Genomic DNA, 13,037 nt, shown 5'->3' with positions numbered 1-13,037 from the left:
TTCCCTTTCCCTTTCCTAGGCGGCTGCAATCAACGCCACCACGTCCATCCTCAACTACTAAATCTTCCGGCACCCAGCATTCGCAGCAGCCCACCGCCAAAATGGACATGGAGAGCCTGATTCGGGATCTATCGCAGATGCAAATACAGGCATTCTTTGAGAAGAGCACCCCTGTAACGCAGGTTCAATGCAACGCAGAGGCTGAACGCATCACGGGCGAGCCTGTCAAGCCCACGGCGGTGCAAGGCGGGTGCAGCTACACTGTTGTCACTGAAATTGGCTCACTTGTTGTCCAGTTTCGCAGCAGCGACTCTGCCCTAGACCTCGGCTTTCTCCAGGACATCGAACAAACCTACAAAGGCTTCGTTCCCCACCACGAGAGTGTGGGCAAAGTAGGCGAGCTCCACGTCTACAGGATGAACAATGTCGGCGGAGTGGCCATGTATCTGGCCCGCGACCAGCTGCATGCGAATGATTGCTTGCTCCTGAAGAAGACTCTGCAAGACTACGCAAGGTCTGTGGGAACCCCAAATCTAAAGCTAGAGGGAGCCGTGCAGCTGACTTTTGCCGATACAGGTTCTTCAGCTCGGCATGGTGGAACACGCCTCAGGCAATGAAGGATACAGACCGTGGCGAGCTCCTCCAAAATTACGACGCGCAGCTTGCGGTGCTAGAGAGAGGTTTGCCAAGTCGCTTTCACCAGACTCTAAACAAGGTCAGATCGCGCCTCCCGGAGCTCTTTGCCGCGGACTGGCCGATGGTGCCCAACCACATCGACCTCCGGGAGAACAACATCCACGTGGACACGACTTCGGGCAGCCTCGTCGGTATCTGCGACTGGAAGGACACCGAGGTCAGCCCGTTTGGCATGTCGCTTGGCGGTTTCGAGGCCATGCTAGGGATCAGAAGAGTCAGCGTGGGCTGGACCTATCTCCCCAACCAGCAGGCTCTTCGCGATGTGTTTTGGGCGGCGTTTAAGGAGTTGATGAAGGGCTACGACGATCGTGTGGAAGTTGCGAGGGTTGCCGGCCTCTTCCTGGACAATGGCTTTCAGCATGACGAGGACGGCAACACGGTTGCCGTGCAAGAGGGAACTGATGACTTGATTTTTCTCGATGCAGTAATCCTGGGGAATTCGTCACATCAATAGCTGCCTGTCACTTATTTGGTGCCTGTTTCGAACCAAATGGTAAAGGCCCGAAGATGTACTCGGAGAGGATATCCGGTTAAAGATACAGAGTACGGAGTAGGTAATATAGTTTGAAGATCTTCAAAATAAGAACGAGTGGGGGGCGCCGGTGCCTCCAAAACGATACCTTACCCCCGACGTCACTGGAGCGGATGCTCTGCTACCCCCGCGTTGCAATCGCGCGAATCTTTGACCAAAACTCACACCCACAAGCGGCGCACCAAGATGCCCAGAATCACAAGCCAGAAAAACAAAAGGGCCGTCATGCATACCACCAACCAGGGTTGCATGCGCCCCATGTGCCCTCAATGACGAAACAGCCGGAACAAGAGAAGCGTGAAAAAAAAAAAAAAAAAAAAATCCCATGCTAGGGGACCATTGTTAAGAAAGGGAAAGGAGAAGAAAAAAGAAAAAAGTCACCAGAGACATTACTAATAAAGATTCACACAAAAAGAGGACGGAGGAGGAGGAGGAGAAAGGAAAAACCGGCCCACGTCACATGGGAATCTCGGGGGGCGTGTCTTTTCCCAAAGGAGCAGCCGAGACGAGATAGCCTTGCCCCGATTGAACAAGCAGATTGAAATTAATTTGGCGGAGACTGTCAGTTCAGTTCAGTTCAGTTGAGAGTAATACAGTAAGCGACTTAGTAGATTTAATTTCCATCGCCTTCTTGGCCTGTGATAAATACATGAACATCTCCAATTCTCCTCTAAAATCCAACATTAACAGTGAACCCAATACCTAATCGGTGGCTTATTTACAGTTCCATCTCGCACGGCCAACAGGCAACCGTTGCACTGTCGCCTCTCTCTCTCCTTGCACGGCCTGAACTGACCTCATCTCATCCATCACACTTCGGCCTATCCCCCATCGAACCACCCGTCTGTCGATTCGGCGGCGACTCTCGCATTCGCATCCTCAGCCCTGCAACTGCAACTGCAACTGCAGCGTCTCCTCCGCTTCCATTTCCATCCTGCCCAGCTGATCAAACCCCGCCTGCAATTCCCTGTTTACTCTCTTCTCCAAGCCTGGTGTCATTCGGCCCCTCATATGCGGAGAAGGCAAGCCAGTGCCAGTGCGTAGGAGCGGCTGAGCCAGGCCAGCCAGTGCAGCCAGCTGGACAGAGACACGTCAGAAAGCGGCTGATCAGGCGTCGGTGGTCTATAAAGTCGCCAGGAACCAACATCAACGAATTTGTTTGTTTGCCTGCGCGATTCCTCTATTTATCGATCCATCTCTACGTCTCTACTTCTCTACTTTTTATCGATATACGCACTCGATCTAAGCATCACGCGCATCGCATCCTCTATACCCAGAAAAAAGACAAGATTAGCCATGGGCCGGTTACCATCGCATATATTCGTCGTAAGGTAGGAGACAACCTCCCTAGTTTTTAATTCCACTACTTCCCAATTGACCAATCATTTACTAACCTGCAAGCATCTCAGACACGGCAACCGACTCGATACCGCCAACAAGCAATGGCACCTCACCTCACCGACTCCCTACGATCCTCCCCTGACATACGGCGGCTTTCTACAGGCCCGCCAGGTCGGCAACCAGATTGCCAGCATTCTGGAGCAGGCAAAGGTCGAGGCAGAGGTCACAAACAACGGCGCCTCCTTGACGGGGAAGCGCCGACGCTTCAGGGTCGTCATCCACAGCTCTCCCTTTCTGCGGTGTGTCCAGACGTCCGTGGGCATCAGCTCCGGCCTCGCCCAGACAGCCTCCGAATCCATATATCAGCCGTCCGATGTCATCGTCCCGCGCAAGGCCCCGATTGGGCAGCAGAGCCCGCACAAGTCCGCCCTGTTACGGCTCGACACGTTTCTGGGGGAGTGGCTGTCGCCGGAGTACTTTGAGATGATCACGCCTCCTCCGGGTCCGGCTCTCATGATGGGCGGCGCAAAGGCTGATTTGTTGCGACGCGAGGATTACAGCATCTACGCAGGCGTGCCCATGCCTAGTACTACTCAGCCGGCGTCGAATGGCGCCCTCTGGAGTTCGCCGGTGGCGGCGTCTCCCTCGCAACAGCCCGCATCTGGATTAGGCCAGGGTGGTGTTTTCAGCTCCTCCGCCATGGCTGCAGCTCTGTCATCAGCATCCCAAGAGCAGAAGAAAGGTTATCAGCCTCCACGGCCATTGCATGCCATCTCGAGCAACGGCAAGATCCCTGATGGATTTGTCGCCCATGCTAGGGACTCGTGTGTCGTCATTGACTATCAGTGGGACTCGATGAGGGCGCCGCTGGACTTTGGCGATGGCGGAAAGCTGCCCGAGGAGTGGAAGTCGATGCACCAGCGCTTCCGCTCAGGGCTGAAGCGAATGGTCAACTGGTATGCGACTACGGACTCTCCCGACGAGCTGCTGTGCGCGCCTGTCAGCACCGAAAACGACCACAGCTGCAGCGACAGCGGTTATGGCGAAGAGGAGGAGGAGGAAATTGAGACGGTCGTCATCATCGTGTCCCACGGTGCCGGCTGCAACGCCTTGATCGGGGCCATCACCCACAAACCGGTTCTCATGGACGTTGGAATCGCCTCCATTACCGCAGCTATCAGGAGACCGGATGCCGACTATGCCAAAGCACTGGCCGTCTCCTCAGGGCACCAGGGCAGTAGTTCCGTAACTTCCCAAGCTGCGGTTGATGACTTGTACGAGATTCGCCTCTCTGCAAGCACAGAGCACTTGCGCTCCAACTCTGGCGCATCCGTCACCGCAAGGCCCGCGTCTCCCAGGAATTCTCCCAGGAGCACCTGGAGCTCTTCTGGTCGTGGCCGCAACTCAACATTGCCCACTTCGCCTACTGTGGACGGACCCGTGCTAAACCCCCTTTCGTTCTTGGAGCCGCTATCGACGGCGAGCACTCGGAGCACTTCTGCAAACCCGTCAGTTGGCCCCTTTTCTCGACGAGATTCAGGCTCCAGCCGGCGATCTCCCAGAGCGGCACCGCCTGTGAGCGCGGGCTATGAGATTGAGGCCAACAGCTACACCACTGGACGGACGCGGGCACCGTCTTCAGGGTCAGGGCTGTGGGCACCCGCGCGCTCTTCACTACGTCTGATTGACGATGTCGACGAGGAGGCAGTGGACGACTATGACAGCATACTCCCCAATTTCGACAAATTTAGGCCCATCTCTGACGAAAATATTAAGCCGTCGCAGGAGGCCAAGCCGTTGGAGCCGTTTCCAAGTCTGGCTCCTGCCATTCAGCTTCCTACTTCTCCCAAGGGACCGGTTTTCTCTGCTCCTATTAAACTCAACACGGACGTTTCGTTTGAAGATGCCGGGGATGAGATGCCCTTGTCGGGACTAGGCGGTCTTTGGACCTTGGCCATGCCGCCAAGCGAAGCGGATAGGCTTAGGGATTTGAGCCAGGCAAAGAGGAGGTGGACTGTGAATGAGAGGGCTTGGTGATTCTTCCCCTCCTCTCTCCTTCTTTTATAAAGAGAAGTCTTTTATTTGTTTAATCATTGGGGACGGTTTGGAACCCTTTTATGGAAATTGTGATTTGGGATGAAGTTGGCGCAAACAAAGCATTAAAAGGGGGTTTGAAAAGGAGTTCCAAAAAGGAAATTTCCCCATGAGTCGAATTTGGATTTTTGTACAACAATTACAGCAGGGCGAAAACGGGGGCGGCATGAGCGATGGATCTTTTCAATCTTTGGCCTTGTGTTTTATATATATCTTGGTGAATTTTTTCTTTTTTCTTTTTTTTTTTTGGGAGCGAAATACGTTTGGTAGTTTGGGGTTCTGGAAATTGATCTTTTCTTTTTGGCTTTGGGTTTTGCATACGGGCTGGCCATAGATTTCAGACCGACAGAATGAATATCGCACTTTTCCTTGGTTCACATGCCAATATTGGAATTACTTTTTATTTGTTTGTTTATTTATTGATTTGAAAAGGTGATGATGATGTATAGCCCTTGCGTCACCTCCTGTTGCAGAAAAACCAGGCGGCAAAGGCATCTAATCTACGGGGCGAGTACAAGAACGCCGCCGTCTAAATCCCTTTTCCATGACTCCATCATGCAGGAAAAATTAATCCAAACAATCATGAGGGTATGTCTCGATGCTAACCCCCCCCTCCTTCTCCCCTATATACTTTTCTTGTCCCCCGAAAATCCAAAAGTTCCTTTTATACGCGCAAAAACGAAACATTGCCAATGATATCGCAAAAAATTCAAGCTTTAAAATGAATCACAGATCACCATCATTATTTTGATCCAAACATCTTGTTCATGGCCTGGTGTGCCAGCTCCACGCCCAAGAATGTTGCTGCGTTGGCGGGAACAGCACGAGTGAGCGCAGGACCGAAGCCAGGGAAGAAGGCCTTGTAACCGCCCTTGCCGTAGAGCTCGCGGATGACGCCTCCGATGGTGACGTTGCCCTCGGCGGTCTGGAGGCGAGACTTGACAGTATCGACAGGGAAAACGGGAATCCACATGGCAACACCAGCACCGGCACCGGCGCACGTCACGGCCGTCAGACTCAGCTGGCCAGTGGGCTTTCCAGTGACGGGATCCTTGGGGCTCAAGCTCTTCTTGATAACCTCGTAGGCGGCAAAGTACGCAGCGCTTCCGGGCCCGTCACGAGCAAGGGTAGCAACGCTGCCGCGGAAGACGGAGCGAATGCCGCCCTCGCGGTAGAGCTGGCGCACGACGTCCAGGCCGCCGCTGTACTTTGGCTTCTCGCCGGGCGCGAGCTGCTTCTGGCCCTGGACCTGCAGGATGACCTTGACGCGCTCGAAGGGGGCGGTGATGGCCGTCATGGGGATGGCGGAGAGGAAGCCGGCGGCGGCGAGCTGGCCGGTGGACAGGCCGTCGGGCCCAATGGTCGAGACGCCGCCGACGATTTGCTTGCCGAGATCGTAGCCCCAGAAAGACACGGCGACTGTAGTTTTTGCGCACCTCTCGTCAGCTCACACATGTCCCACCACAATTTGTGCCGAGGTTCGGCAAAAAACGTCAAGATCGAGTAAAGGATAGGGAAAAGAACATACACATGGGCGTAACGCCAACCAGCGGCGCACTGACACCCGCATACAGGCCCCTTCTTAGTCCATCCCGCGCGACCGACTTGCGCACCACATCAATGGCGCTCGAGTAGACGCCGCGCTCGGCCGTCTGCAGGCGGACCTTGACCAGATCGAACGGGTGGCCGACGACGACGGCGCAGATGCCTCCGAAGCCACCGGCCGTCAAGGCGCGCAGCTGGGACAGGAGAGCGGACTGAGCGGCAGGCGCGGCGGCCTGGGCGGTCTCTTTGGCCTCTTGGGGCGAGGGAATCTTGTCGGCGATGGAGGAGACTGCCTCGGCGGGAGAGGAGCTTGAGGAAGACATTATGCGCGGGGATTGTGAACGTGGGAAAGGAGAGGAGAAAGCAAAGCAAAGAAATGAGGGGAGATTTGCGCAAGAAGAAAGAGGAGAGGAAGAGCAGATATTAGAGAAGATGCGAAAAAGGAGGAGGAGGAGGAGGAGGAGCAAGAAGTGGAATATGGGGAGGTTTAGAAGGAAGCAAGACGAGCGCAGTTGCTTCTAATATGCACATAGCCCGAACATCAAAAAGGTACATGTACATCACGTCCGATTTAGCGCGTGCACTTTAGCGCAGGTACTTGTGGCGGTCGCATCTCTACGGCCCAGATGGCATGTAGCATTCATCAGCTGTCAAGGGTTACTAAAATGACCTAAAGTTTGTGTGTGGGTTGGAGAACGGAGAGAAGGAAGTTCGGACGACAGGATGCGGAATGGCACATTACATTACAAACCCAAGGCTGATGATTCAGTCAGGGAAACGGGGACAACTACTAAGGCTGAGATATAAAAACCCGCGTGATGGTTGCCATATGACTGCGGGTTTTAAATCCTTCTCTCTTGTTTTTCTCCTTTCTTCCTATTTCCCTCTGAGAAGCTTGTGATTATGACTGGTGTACCGAAACTTGGTAGCAGAAAAGCACCTATGTAGTCCGATTTGCACATGTCATTGAAGCACCACCTTTATTCCTCAATGCTACGAAAAATTGCGCTGGTACTTTACACTTGACGCCTTGTGGCAGATATACACTTCAATTCCATTTGACTTCACCCACCAACATATACCCTCTTAATGCATATCACCATACTGCCGTACAAACACACAAAAGTCAAGCTCAACCGCAGCCGGGTCCCGCCTCGAACCTCGGCTCGCTACTCCGTCCGTCGGCCGGGTCAAAGCTCCAAGCCCCGCGTGACGGCAGTGTCGGGGGGAACTTAAGCCCACGTAATAATAAAAAACTGATAAACCGAAAAAAATTCGACCGAAATCTGCGCTGTAATTCCATCAAACTGGATTTCTCTCCCTTCTCGGTAAATCGCCTCCGATGATGGAGGCGGCAAGGAGGCATGACATGTACATATACCTGGTAACCCTCGGTCCAAAACAAGCCACCGTCGAAAGCCACTGCCCGTGGGGTAAAAACAGGGAAAAGCGGGGAATCTTTTTATCAACCCCACGTTCGTCATTCTCACGGCGCGCAATCACATGTCAGGCCAAATACTGTATGTATTATGACGACTCTAATGCTTCCCATTCTTCCCCCACGAGCATACGCACGCTGCTATAACCATCAAGTTGGAAAAAGATAGCTAGCCTTTACAGTGTACTAATCCACTTCTAAAGATACACAGAAACTCAACTGTCAACCTCCATTATAGCAAACGGCGTGTTAATCTCAACCAACTCCGCCTCCCAGCACTTCTTGACATTCTGCACAATCTCGCCCACAGTCCCCCATATCCTCTTCCTGTTGCGCAGTCCCTTCAACTTATCCTCGTTTGCTTTAATGTCCGTATACAGCTGGTACCAATTCGTCCTATCACGCGGTAGTCTCACAGGAGCCATAGCTCGCTTCTTTTCCTTAAACAGCCTTGTCTGGGCTTCCAATTCAGGCGACAGCGGTGGAGACTTGGGCTCGTTCTCTTCCCAGATGGGATAGAAATCAGGTTCGTTGGCCTTTAGAACGTCTGCTCGCCGGGTTCGCTCAGCTGTGTACGCTTCTTCCCGCTCCCGCATCTGTTTTAGGTAAGAAGCGTCTGCCATGGCCCAGGGGTACGGCGTAGGGTCATTGCACCAGGCTTCGTACACCCATGGCATCTCTCGGACCATCAACGTATGCCATAAAGTCATTGGGAGATGATAAAACGCCCTGGATGCCATTCGCAGCGACGCTATATCCTTTGAGCCGAGATGCCAAGCAATCGTATGCTTGAGTTCCGTTGGCAGCTTCAAGAACGGGTCGTCTTGCACTACGGAAACATCTTGCTTCTCAGGCCGTTCTGGAAAGGGACTGCTCTGGCTATCGAAATCCTCTGCGTCAGAAATAGCCGCATCGCAAATCTCCCTGAAGCCGGAGATGAAGACCGGGTTGGCGGCCAGGTACTCCGTATCAAGCAAACAAGCCCACTTCCAGCCCTTGTTTCTCGCATCCACAATGTCGGGGTGCCTCTCGCCAAACATGCTACGGGAGGCGGTGCTCTCGAGCTTCATCAATGAATCGAGGCTGACTCTGCCCATTTGCTGCTTGCTTATCCTGATGAATATCTCAAAGCAGGTAGGGTGAAATGGAAGCACATAAGTTCCCCATCCAAAGAGCTGATGGTCATCGTTAGCACAGTGGTAAGTCTCTCTCATATTTTCCAGCCACATACGTCTTTCCATGTATCGCTGAGGTTGGACGCATGGAACCAATCTGCTCCACCACGAACCGGTGCGCACTTCACATCTCCTCCATTTGGAGGCATGCAGTCTGATAGCCCCGTAAGATGGTAATTCTTTGATTCTCTCTCAAAGTCCATGTCGTCATCACTCGGCGTCCATTCGCTCGTCTTCTTGTAGAGCCCCTGCACCGTATGACAATCTATCATCTCGTCGAGCGTAATCCTATCTCCGTGGTACCCACGAAGATTACAACAGCCCGGCCCAGCGATATGTTCGTATCTGCGAGCTGTTGGAAGCGCCATGATGTGATGATCAACTCCTATGTCTTCGTCTTCCGCACCGCCTTCGTCGTCGTATGGCGCAGAGAGCGGCAGGAATTCAGTATCGTACTCTGGCTGGGGATCCAGTCCACTGGCGTTGAAAAACCATGTATACTCTTCCTCCGTATCTAATGCTTGAGATTGGGACGATGTCGTCTCGTTCTCCTCCTCATTTACCACATTGCCGTCATCGTCCTCGGCATTCGAGTCGTACTCCAGAGGTTCATCATCCTCATCGCTCTCATACACATATGAAGCATCGTCTGGATCGTCTTCATACAAGCGCAGGCAAAACTTCAGCTCCCCAGGCGGTCTCCCTCGATAAACGGAAGCACAACCGCCATCTGGACATTCCTGTGCATCGCCACCAGAGAGCGCAACCCATTCCCGGCTGTTGTGCTTGCTAGTATAAGAATTTCCCCATGCAGAGCTGCGAGGCTCGCTGCGAGTCCTAATGCGATTAATGTTGAATGTAACGCCGCATAGCTGACAGCCCGTCTATAATTTGCGTCGCCTTCGTTTAGCCTCAATTGATCATTGTAAACCAAGCAGACGCCATACCTTGTCAATGGAAGCTGGTTAATGTACATGTAGTATTAGCCGGGCGCTATTTTTAGGAAGAGGATACATCGCCATACTCATTTGTTCACGACACTGGCCTCATATACGAGAAGCAGATGTGAATCTGCGGTTTCACTGCGTTGGGAGGTGAAAGATGTCTAGCCTTGGAATATTGCCTCTTTTACACCTACCCCTCCTACCCCTCCATGAATCACGGATCCTGTGCTTACATCACAGCTTCCGACTAGACCATGTTGTTACAGCTCCGTCTCTACTAGGTATTTCATGTTTTCTCAAGCTCCAGTGGAAAAAAAATCTCCATCATGTATCTAGGCAATTCTAGTATATGCAATCAGGAACTAATTATAGACGCGAACGTATCCTAAACACTAAGCAAAACCCGTAACTCGCACCCTTACGCCAAGCATCTCGCTTCAACCGTTATATAAAATACAGCCAATCCCTCCCATCAAACCACCGCTAAGAAGCAGACAAGGTGCGCAATTGACGCTGTTTCGCTGTGTAAATGCGTACAACTAAACGATCAGTCATTCATCTCGTCTGTCATTCGTGCAACCATTGAATTGCCGTTACCCCTGTTGTTGTATGCATGACACGGCCCCTCATCTCCTAGAATTGCTTGGACATCTGCGGCGGGTTGGTTGGAGCTCGTCCGCGAGTACACCAACATCCATTATCTCCATCTCTTTCCACCTGTATGACGGCGTCAATGCCCTCCTTGAGTAGATACTCTCGAACACGGTCTTTGGTCTCCTCCAGGGCAGCGCCACGGGCCACCGTGACATGAACAACACCCAATAACTGATTACCTCCAAAATCGTCCATCCAAAATTTCGGAGTCGCATAGCTCACAACGCCACGCTGTTGTCCAATGCCGGCAAGAATGTTCCGTAGGTTATACTCGACACCCTCGGGAACGGTCAAAAGTAGACGCTTCGCCGATGAAAACACGAGTGGCTGTGCAGATAAAAAGATGAGGCCTGCAATGAAGCACGAAGCCAGCGGATCCCATCCGGACCAGCCCCAGAAGCTTGTCAAAACTGTAGATACAATGACTGAGACACTGCCCAAAGTGTCTGCCAAAACATGCAGGTAGATGCCTCGCATATTTTCATTGTCATGGTCATGGCCATGGCCATGATTATGGTCGTGGCCTGAGTGTGAGCTGCATCCATGGTCATGTTTCTCACCGTGAGAATGCCCATGGTTGTGTCCATGTCCATGGTCATGCCCGTGATGGTGGTGTCCAAACGCCATCATGCCAACCAGATTCACGGCCAAGCCAAGGCTGCTGACAACGAAGAGCTCGCCCAACCGCTTTGTTTGCGTTCCTTCCCACAACCTTTCGAAGGCCTCGAATGCAATTTCAACACTGAGGAGCCTAAACCGAATATATGGGTCAGAATCATGATCATTGGCGCATCATAGGTTATACGTACATTAACAGAATGCCATTGGCGAATCCACTCAGCGTTTCAACTTTTCCAAAACCGTATGGGAACCGCTGGCTCTTCGGCCACTTGCTCAGGACAGCTGCTAGCAATCCTACGAGCAGGGCAACGCAGTCGAAGAACATGTGAATACTATCGCTAAGAAGGCCCAGCGAGTCAGTTACGTAGCCATAGAAGGCCTGGATGATCATGAAGCCAAAGTTGAGCCTACATCACGCTATTAGTCACCATCACCTGCTGAATCTTGAAACGATGAGTGCAAACATACGACATGAAGTAAAATATCCGCCTTGAATCTTTCTCGGCTATTATGGAATAAAGAATGGGCCATCCAACCGTGTAGGGGAGGATTGTTCTTGTAAAGAGAGACCGCTTGGGGCTATGGTCGTGGCCGGCCTCGTGGGTGTGGTCGTGGCCATGGTGGTGACCGTGACTATGGTCGTGGCTATGGCCATTGGAGTGGGAGTGGGAGTGGGAGTGGGCAGGAGAATGCGAATGAGAATGCGAATGAGAATGGCTGTGGTCATGATCGTGGTCGTGGTCATGGTCATGGTCGTGAGCAGATTCGTCAATAACTTCTGGTGTATAGCGGTTCCTCCTCGCTTGAGACCAGCTCCCTGCGCCCCCTATCGACGGCTTCTCGGTGGAGCTTGCATTGGAAGTTTGCGAGCCGCTGCGGCCATGGCGTGGGAAGCTGAAGGAGTGCGCGTGCAAATGCGAGGGAGAGGGCAGCGGTGGCGGGATGGAATACGCCTGCGAGCGTGGGTGAGAGTGGGAATGGGAGCGGCTATGATCGTAATTGTGGTCGTGATCATGGTCATGGTCGTGATCGTGATCGTGATCGTGGCCCTGGTCCTCGTCGTCCTCCAGCGCAGAGGGCAGACTCTCGCTTGACACCGTCATTCGCCAGGCGTTGAGCGATGCCGGCTGGGACTGGGTGTGAACCCGGTGAGCGTGCGGCAATGCCGACGACGGCAAGGAATACGAGGCTGCCATCGTGTGGAGGTCGATCGATCGTCGGCAAAAAGAAAGAAAAAGACAGGCCGTATCGAGGTCGTCGGAGCCGAGGAAATCGGTTCCTGCTCGTGGGCCTCAGCCGCGGACGATCGCGTCGCTACGAGAGATGCGTCTCGCAAACAGCAAACACCCGCATCAAGCGTCTGCAATATGCCCGACAACGCAATTGGCGCGACACAGGCGGACTCGGGGAATCGAATCGACACGAGTGGAGGTGTACGAGGTTGACAGATTAGAAGTTCCCCCTCCCCCCAGCTTGGGTTGTCGAAGGAGACAGACAGCAGATGGAGCCAAGCTGGGCAGGCCAAATAGGGGAACAAGCACGGACGACAACAGGCGAACCTGGAGAAAAAAATCAAGGTCCAGCAACTGGCGCTGCCAAGGTGCCACGGAGGCGCTACTCGAGCACCAGAGTGACCGACTTTAGGAGGGTGCGGGGCACGTGGAGGCGCTTTTGGGGGGTCTCGTCCAGCTGTGGCCAGTGAGGGCGTTAGTGTGTGTGGGCGCTGTTTATCAGCGCGATTAGCGGGCCAGGTACCAGCAAATTCCCGCGGGCTGTTGGTGCTAATGTGACGGTCAGGGACTGTACCTGTTAATAATATCGATTCATTGATACACCAACAAGGTGAGACAGATGAGGTGAGATGCGATGTAATGAGATTGCCAAGCTGCTGCAGGCATGGTGACGCAATGGAACAGTCTGGAATTGTTTCAACAAAAGGCATGTGTTGGGATGAATCATGCAATGCACCAAAGTTATCAAGATGAGCATGCTGCAGT

General features: G+C 53.0%; 6 protein-coding genes across 6 annotated transcripts; 2 read left to right on the top strand and 4 right to left on the bottom strand.

Annotated features, from left to right (window-relative positions):
• The first annotated feature begins 28 nt into the window (after window positions 1–28).
• On the top strand, window positions 29–1,314 carry V8C40DRAFT_255800 (uncharacterized protein). Its single transcript, XM_083218132.1, has 2 exons — window positions 29–514; window positions 577–1,314. Exons 1-2 carry the CDS (start codon window positions 102–104, stop codon window positions 1,148–1,150), a joined length of 987 nt encoding a protein of 328 aa, XP_083068596.1. The 5' UTR covers window positions 29–101; the 3' UTR covers window positions 1,151–1,314.
• Window positions 1,211–1,660, bottom strand: V8C40DRAFT_112227 (uncharacterized protein). Its single transcript, XM_083210805.1, has one exon. It carries the CDS (start codon window positions 1,553–1,555, stop codon window positions 1,271–1,273), a length of 285 nt encoding a protein of 94 aa, XP_083068595.1. The 5' UTR covers window positions 1,556–1,660; the 3' UTR covers window positions 1,211–1,270.
• Window positions 1,661–2,229: 569 nt separating this feature from the next.
• V8C40DRAFT_112202 (uncharacterized protein) lies at window positions 2,230–4,689 on the top strand. Its single transcript, XM_083210804.1, has 2 exons — window positions 2,230–2,559; window positions 2,638–4,689. The coding sequence occupies exons 1-2, from the start codon at window positions 2,525–2,527 to the stop codon at window positions 4,604–4,606; spliced, it is 2,004 nt and encodes a 667-aa protein (XP_083068594.1). The 5' UTR covers window positions 2,230–2,524; the 3' UTR covers window positions 4,607–4,689.
• Window positions 4,690–5,060: 371 nt separating this feature from the next.
• V8C40DRAFT_255797 (carnitine:acyl carnitine antiporter) lies at window positions 5,061–6,384 on the bottom strand. Its single transcript, XM_083218131.1, has 2 exons — window positions 6,192–6,384; window positions 5,061–6,082 (listed from the first exon to the last, which is right to left on the bottom strand). Exons 1-2 carry the CDS (start codon window positions 6,193–6,195, stop codon window positions 5,406–5,408), a joined length of 681 nt encoding a protein of 226 aa, XP_083068593.1. The 5' UTR covers window positions 6,196–6,384; the 3' UTR covers window positions 5,061–5,405.
• Window positions 6,385–7,678: 1,294 nt separating this feature from the next.
• V8C40DRAFT_255795 (F-box protein) lies at window positions 7,679–9,946 on the bottom strand. The gene is made up of 4 exons (XM_083218130.1): window positions 9,846–9,946; window positions 9,769–9,782; window positions 8,878–9,705; window positions 7,679–8,821 (listed from the first exon to the last, which is right to left on the bottom strand). Exons 1-4 carry the CDS (start codon window positions 9,847–9,849, stop codon window positions 7,862–7,864), a joined length of 1,806 nt encoding a protein of 601 aa, XP_083068592.1. The 5' UTR covers window positions 9,850–9,946; the 3' UTR covers window positions 7,679–7,861.
• Window positions 9,947–10,254: 308 nt separating this feature from the next.
• V8C40DRAFT_112154 (cation efflux family-domain-containing protein) lies at window positions 10,255–12,388 on the bottom strand. Its single transcript, XM_083210802.1, has 3 exons — window positions 11,509–12,388; window positions 11,229–11,378; window positions 10,255–11,170 (listed from the first exon to the last, which is right to left on the bottom strand). Exons 1-3 carry the CDS (start codon window positions 12,234–12,236, stop codon window positions 10,399–10,401), a joined length of 1,650 nt encoding a protein of 549 aa, XP_083068591.1. The 5' UTR covers window positions 12,237–12,388; the 3' UTR covers window positions 10,255–10,398.
• Window positions 12,389–13,037: the final 649 nt, after the last annotated feature.

Source organism: Trichoderma camerunense (assembly GCF_050948025.1).
Source record: "Trichoderma camerunense strain CBS 138272 chromosome Unknown V8C40scaffold_21, whole genome shotgun sequence".
NCBI lineage: Eukaryota > Fungi > Ascomycota > Sordariomycetes > Hypocreales > Hypocreaceae > Trichoderma > Trichoderma camerunense.
Note: the sequence above shows the minus strand (reverse complement) of the source record. Positions and strands in the feature narration are given on the sequence as shown.

Bases quoted from the DNA above. Each gene is read 5' to 3' on its own strand.
- V8C40DRAFT_255800 (XM_083218132.1), top strand. From the start codon at position 102: ATGGACATGGAGAGCCTGATTCGGGATCTATCGCAGATGCAAATACAG. The intron at 515-576 runs GTCTGTGGGAAC...TTGCCGATACAG, and splicing joins ACTCTGCAAGACTACGCAAG to GTTCTTCAGCTCGGCATGGT.
- V8C40DRAFT_112227 (XM_083210805.1), bottom strand. From the start codon at position 1,555: ATGGGATTTTTTTTTTTTTTTTTTTTTCACGCTTCTCTTGTTCCGGCT.
- V8C40DRAFT_112202 (XM_083210804.1), top strand. From the start codon at position 2,525: ATGGGCCGGTTACCATCGCATATATTCGTCGTAAG. The intron at 2,560-2,637 runs GTAGGAGACAAC...CAAGCATCTCAG, and splicing joins TCGCATATATTCGTCGTAAG to ACACGGCAACCGACTCGATA.
- V8C40DRAFT_255795 (XM_083218130.1), bottom strand. The intron at 8,822-8,877 runs GTATGTGGCTGG...GATGACCATCAG, and splicing joins TCAGCGATACATGGAAAGAC to CTCTTTGGATGGGGAACTTA.
- V8C40DRAFT_112154 (XM_083210802.1), bottom strand. From the start codon at position 12,236: ATGGCAGCCTCGTATTCCTTGCCGTCGTCGGCATTGCCGCACGCTCAC. The intron at 11,379-11,508 runs GTATGTTTGCAC...GGGCCTTCTTAG, and splicing joins CGGATATTTTACTTCATGTC to CGATAGTATTCACATGTTCT. The intron at 11,171-11,228 runs GTACGTATAACC...TATTCGGTTTAG, and splicing joins GCCAATGGCATTCTGTTAAT to GCTCCTCAGTGTTGAAATTG.